Source organism: Lolium perenne, chromosome 2 (genome assembly GCF_019359855.2).
Source record: "Lolium perenne isolate Kyuss_39 chromosome 2, Kyuss_2.0, whole genome shotgun sequence".
In the NCBI taxonomy this organism is placed as follows: domain Eukaryota; kingdom Viridiplantae; phylum Streptophyta; class Magnoliopsida; order Poales; family Poaceae; genus Lolium; species Lolium perenne.
This window is the reverse complement of record NC_067245.2, coordinates 16,923,754-16,930,017: the sequence shown is the minus strand read 5'-3', so window position 1 is coordinate 16,930,017 and position 6,264 is coordinate 16,923,754. Positions and strand designations below refer to the sequence as shown.

Sequence of the window (6,264 nt, the reverse complement as noted above, 5' to 3'; positions counted from 1 at the left end):
CTTATGTAGAAAAAAATTCCATAGAACCCAAATTCTAGATAATTTCTATACAAATCGTATATAAATTAAAGGAGCCATAGCCTTCATCTTTGACTTACACTTTTCTTTTTGTCCATTCCTTAACTTGAGGCTTGGACTTGGGTTGCTTTGACCTCTTTAAACATGACAAAGGGCTTTGGGATACCCCTTGTGAGATTTTGCATTACTACCATATTATAATTATATATACTCAACGATTAAGATATAGTGCATGCTTTATTTTAGTGCATGATTCGAGCCATTAATATATAATACATGCATTTTAAAATAAGTGACTCAGCTTTATCTATACACAAATATATCTATATGTATTTTAATGCACATATACATCTGTATCTAGAAAAAACCGAGTCATTAATTTTGGAACTGAGGAAATATATATTTATATATATCAAAGTATGTATATTAAAATTGTATTAATGCTCTTTAACTTGTGAAATACTTTTATTTTTTGTGTATTTATACTAACTTTGTAGATATATTATATGTAAAAATCATAATAATAGTCGTGCGAGGTTGACAGGGAAAATTCAATCGCTACTCTTCCAGAATGTCGTATCGCAGAGATGAAATAGGAGTAGAATGAAAAATGATTAACATGTTCTATGCAGAATTTACTTTCATACTTATTTTGGTTGATATTCCGGAAACATATTATTGTATAAAGTAGTATATTTCAGCTATAGAACAAACTGAATCTTTATTTTGGCGAGCAGGAAATGCGGTGCGGCCACTGCCCACCAGTGACTTTTGCTTTCCGTTTGACACTTGCGAGTAGAGTAGCTGTCCTGTCACGCGTGCGTTATTCTAGAAGCAAAGGAAGCCGAGAGAGAAAATAACTCGAAAAATAATTAATTTCTTCCTCGTTTCTCTCTCCTCGCCTTCTTCCTCACGCGGACGCGGCGCACACTCAAAGCTCTCTCTCCCTCCCTCTCTCTGGTCTCAAGAGTCGAGGAGCCATGGGCTGCTGCTTCTCCTGCTTGGGTGCCAAGAAGATGAAGAAGCCGACGCCGCCGCCGATGGAGAAGACTCAGATCCCTCCCGCCGCAGGTGATCCGCCCGTGCTAGATTTTCCCTCCGCTGCTGTTATTTTCTTGTTCTCGTGCTCTGCAATCAGTGGGGATTCGTGAAACTTCACTAGATTCACAAACTACCCCGCTGATTCGCCTCGTCTCGCCGCGTTCACGGGGCAATTTCTTGGTTCACAAGCTGTCTCGTCAGTGGTCCGACGGCCCGAGTCTAGTTCGCCCCCCCCCAAAATTTACATATTCTTCTGCTTGTAAACTTGGTTCAGAATCGAACTCCTCCTTCTCCAGAAAAGCAAAAAAGATTTCCCCAAAAGATGGCGGAATTCCGGTCGGGGATGACGCGCGCTTTCCCTTTTATTGCCAGACAACCCGGCGCACTCCTTTTCCTGAATTCCTCTACCCCTTTATCTGGCCGATTCTGACGGACGGGCGCGCGCGTGCTGTTTTGTGTATTGTTTTCTTCAGAGAAAGCGAAACCGGCGGGGTGCTCGTCGGCGGCGGCGTCGTCCAGCGCGATGCGGCAGGACTCGCTGTCGGAGGCCAAGAAGGAGTTCGTCCTCAGCAACGGATCCCAGCACCGCCACATCGCCGCGCAGACCTTCACCTTCAAGGAGCTTGCCGCGGCCACCAACAACTTCAGGGCCGACTGCCTCCTAGGGGAGGGCGGCTTTGGCCGGGTCTACAAGGGCTACCTGGAGAGTGTCAACCAGGTGAGGTTCTTGCCAAGTCGCTATCCTGCATCCAAGTACACTTACATTATTTTTTCAAGGATTGTGTGTACTTAATTTTGTCTATTAGTAAACGTGTCCAGTTGTCCGAACCCAAGAACGGGTCCAATTCATTTTGGTTGTTATGAAAGAAATGGATTGTTATCATTATTAATTGATTTAATCCAGCTGTTAAGCCACACTGTGTGCGAACAAAATATTTTCATGTTCTGTATAATAAATAAATTGCCAATCTATTTCCTGCAGCTGACTAACATGCTGAGTATTTTTTTTTTACAATTTGTAGGTTGTTGCTATAAAACAGCTTGATCGTGATGGGCTGCAAGGCAACCGGGAGTTTCTTGTTGAGGTTCTGATGCTGAGCTTGCTGCACCATCCGAATCTAGTCAACCTTATCGGCTATTGCGCCGATGGTGATCAGCGGCTTTTGGTTTATGAGTACATGCCATTAGGTTCTTTGGAGGATCACCTTCACGGTACGCTACTAAAAAAACAATGTGTTTCTGTTTCAGTTTATTGGATGGTTAAAGTTTGTATGCTGACAACTGGATCTTACGTATTGTAATCAGATCCTTCCCCAGATAAACCTCGGCTTGACTGGAATACAAGGATGAAGATAGCTGCTGGTGCGGCTAAAGGGTTGGAGCATTTGCATGACAAAACCAATCCTCCTGTAATATACCGGGACTTGAAATGTTCAAACATCCTGCTTGGAGAGGGATATCACCCGAAGCTGTCTGACTTCGGACTGGCAAAGCTTGGCCCAGTTGGCGATAAAACCCATGTTTCCACTAGAGTGATGGGTACATACGGATATTGTGCCCCTGAGTATGCTATGACTGGCCAGTTGACTCTAAAGTCAGATGTTTATAGCTATGGTGTTGTTCTGTTGGAGATCATCACAGGGCGAAGGGCTATCGACAACACCAGAGCTGCAGGGGAGCAAAATCTTGTTGCATGGGTAAGCTACTGATACTTTTTGTGATGTTATTTTCTTCTCCATTGTGGTATAGGCTACTAGAGTTTGGCTATTGGGGCCAGATTGGGAAATCTGCTACCTCTTGTGAATATTGATTATTTAAGTATTCCTTAAAATTACCAGATATCAGTCTCTTTAGCTCGTATCATTTTTTCTTTCCAGCTGAAAGGGAACTATAGGAGGTTTATTCTCAGTTACTCTCTTTTTTCTTCTTTCCAGCTTTGGAATTTATATATTTTTTCATCAAATTCTACCATAGTCTTCAACTAATTTTGCTTGAAGACCATATTGTCTTAAGCCAAGCTTCTCCTTGCAGTGTTACTACAAACCTACTAGAATGAAAAGGTAGCATCATACTTCATTGATTTTAGCATGGTTGGTTTGACCAAGATTTGCTTTCATTATTGTAGTATGCTGGATAGGGATTGAAAAAAGAGGGTCATGACAAGGCTAGGGTCATGACAAGGCTTTGGTAAAGATGTCGCATCGTATTTTGTAATCAGTATCGATATAACTATATTTGGTGCACAATTTCAGGCCCGACCCTTGTTCAAAGACAGGAGGAAGTTTCCCCAGATGGCAGATCCAGCACTTGAGGGCCGGTATCCCGCAAGGGGATTGTACCAGGCCCTGGCTGTCGCTGCAATGTGTGTCCAAGAACAGCCGACCATGAGACCAGTGATTGGGGATGTTGTCACAGCCCTGAGCTACCTTGCCTCCCAGACCTACGATCCAGAAGTGCATGGCGTCCATCGCACGTCGCGTTCGGTGGCACCCGGCACACCACCCCGAGCAAGGAACCATGGTGCGGCTCATCAGTAAGGAAGTATGTGAGGTGGTAATATGGTATGTAGAAAAGCAACATGAGGGCTGTGGTAAAGCCCTGAATTTTGTCGATGCGGAAGAGCTAGGAGTCCCAAACGGAAACGGAGAGAGGTTTTGTTGATAGCGAAGCTGTTGCGTTTACATGTTAATGTTAGAGAACCGATGGATCGGTGATGTATGTTGATCTATCTTAGAGGTGATCCTATAGAGATGATGCATGCATGTGTTCAGGTCATGTCCGTATCTGATGTAGCCAGATGAGTCAAATGTAATTCATGACATTATAATTCGATCGGGTTATGAATTATCATTTTTCCTTTTGAAGCTAGAATTGGTCAAGTGTGTCACTGTGTGTTTATATCTAGACTAGAGTTTGAGGGTTCTGCCCTGAATGTCTGACTGAGGTATTTGTAGTTATTTGGCCGTAAGCAAGGAGTTCGACATTTGTCAAGGCTGATGCTTTTGCATATTGTTGCTATTTTACTCAACTATTGGCATCTTTGCTTTGCAGGAGTTCGATAACGCAGGAAAAGGGAACACATAAATAAGATAGGACTGCATGTGCAAAACAGAGATTGTGAAAATACAGGAATTTCTGAAATTTGGTTCTTTCTTTCGCGGGAATAGAAAAAACAAAGAATCTTAAAACGCATAGTCAAATCAAGATTAAAACCTATGCAAATGCTGTTGGATTAGGTCATTGCCATGCAAGTTATGGCTTTGCTTTGTTCTTTGTGTGTAAGAATATAGAAAAGAGATTTTTTCCTCTCAAGAAAAAAAAGGAAAGAAAAGGGATTTTTTGAAGTCTGATCTAAGTTAGATCTAACGGAAAAACTCCTCCATTTCCTAGGGTTTTCCTCTAACAACCCTATGAACCAAAAGAGGTCCGGTTGTGACAGATGACAAAAGCTACTACTCGTGGCGTGTTTAACGAACGTCGTGTGGCGTTTACCGAACAATAAAGCGCATACGTAACAGCGAGTATTCCTATATAAAGGATGATGACGCGAATCAGATTGTGATTTGTGTGGTCGACTTGACACATCACACATGGATGTCTTGACAAAAATGTATGTGAATGGAACACTCGCTCACACTGGCCGAAAGTAAAAAAGCAGCTGCCCACATGCTAACAGCACTCAGTGGTCACCAGGTGTACTGTACTTCATGTCACGGAGCAAAATGCATGCAGCCAAAAGGAAAGCAGGCTGAATACATGGGTGAGAAGAGAAGAGAAGAACTCCCCAACACATGTGCCAGTACAACGAATCATACGAAAATATGAATGGGCCGAGGTACATGTAGCCCTTTATTTTTGAAAATTTGGATCATAGTTTTAAATTTTAAAAATTCTAAAAAATTGTGGATGTAGCCAATGATGGTATCTACAAACATGTAAAATCTTAATGTGAAATTATTAGTAGTTTAGGCTAGACAGAAATAACAAATGTGTGGATCTGATAATAGTGAATAGTGCACATTTGAAAACTATAAAACCTGTCAGATTTTGTCATTTTTGTATAGTCTATAACACAAAGAATTTTACATTGAGATTTTGCACGTTTGTAGATTTTATCATCGTCTACATGTTTTTTTAGACTTTTTTGAAACTTCAGAGTATGATTTTGAATTTTTGAAAATAAAGGGCTACATGTAGCTCGGCCTCCGTTTACAGTTTTCTTAAGCATAATACTATTTAAAACGGAAGGGAACTTTTGGCTCTCGGGTGCCACACACACCCCCGTACACCAATTTTTTTTAGTTATTTTGAAAAGTCAATTTTTTTAAATCTTCTTGAAAACCAAGGATGATTAAGTTTGTACTCGTAAAAAAATGTTTGCAAACGAAATGATTCCCATGGTCTTCGGAGCAAAAAAAAAAACAAAATTATGACAAATATAAAGTGAATAGTACATGGTCATGGGGTGTTTTGAGTTTGCTTTTTTACCCAGCATACAATGAGGGCTCCTTTGATTTAAAGGATAGGAAAAGCATAGGAATAGGAAAGGTATAGGATTGGAATGACATGTTTACTTGAATTCTATAGGAAGAAGAAGTTTGTTTGATTGTAGCAAAGGCATTTTTCCATGAGGTATGAGCTAATGCTTTTTTCCTATAGGAATTACACTACAAGATTCCTATAGGAATTTTTCCTATAGGATATATTCCTATGAATCAAACAACATGTATAGGAAATTTTCCCATAGGAACCAAATCCTACACAATTCCTATAGAAATCCTTTGAATCAAAGGAGCCCTGAAAGTAATTTTCTAGGGAAACATTTTTATAGAAGTGCAATACTGATCATCTTTGATTTCAAAAAAAAGTTCAAATTTTTTAACCTTTTATTTTATTATTTTTTCATTTTTCCAAGTATGGGGGTTTGTGGCACCCAAGAGCCACTCTGCATTTCCCTATTTAAAGCGTCTTACGTTTATGTTTCTGTCCGTAACTCTATCTCATCATCTCTCGACCGTGGCTCGTCATATGTTCATATCAGCTGACGGCGGCTCCTTCACCTTAGCTGCTACAGTAGTTACAAACTTACAATGTTCGATCACACTTTTTATCTTGAAAAGGTGAACATAGTGCATGAATTAATGCACACAATAAATTTATTGCAAAGATGTATCTTAGTATGTATCACACGTGGTGTACACATAA

The 6,264-nt window shown here is 40.5% G+C and overlaps 1 protein-coding gene across 1 annotated transcript; it reads left to right on the top strand.

The window, feature by feature from the left end:
* The first annotated feature begins 907 nt into the window (after window positions 1-907).
* Window positions 908-3,923, top strand: LOC127331321 (probable serine/threonine-protein kinase PBL7). The gene is made up of 5 exons (XM_051357437.2): window positions 908-1,089; window positions 1,533-1,777; window positions 2,082-2,271; window positions 2,365-2,756; window positions 3,312-3,923. The coding sequence occupies exons 1-5, from the start codon at window positions 999-1,001 to the stop codon at window positions 3,594-3,596; spliced, it is 1,203 nt and encodes a 400-aa protein (XP_051213397.1). The 5' UTR covers window positions 908-998; the 3' UTR covers window positions 3,597-3,923.
* The last annotated feature ends 2,341 nt before the right edge of the window (window positions 3,924-6,264 follow it).

Coding starts and splice junctions, on each gene's coding strand:
- LOC127331321 (XM_051357437.2), top strand. CDS start 999: ATGGGCTGCTGCTTCTCCTGCTTGGGTGCCAAGAAGATGAAGAAGCCG. Junction 1,778..2,081: donor ACCTGGAGAGTGTCAACCAG/GTGAGGTTCTTG, acceptor TACAATTTGTAG/GTTGTTGCTATAAAACAGCT. Junction 2,272..2,364: donor TTTGGAGGATCACCTTCACG/GTACGCTACTAA, acceptor TATTGTAATCAG/ATCCTTCCCCAGATAAACCT.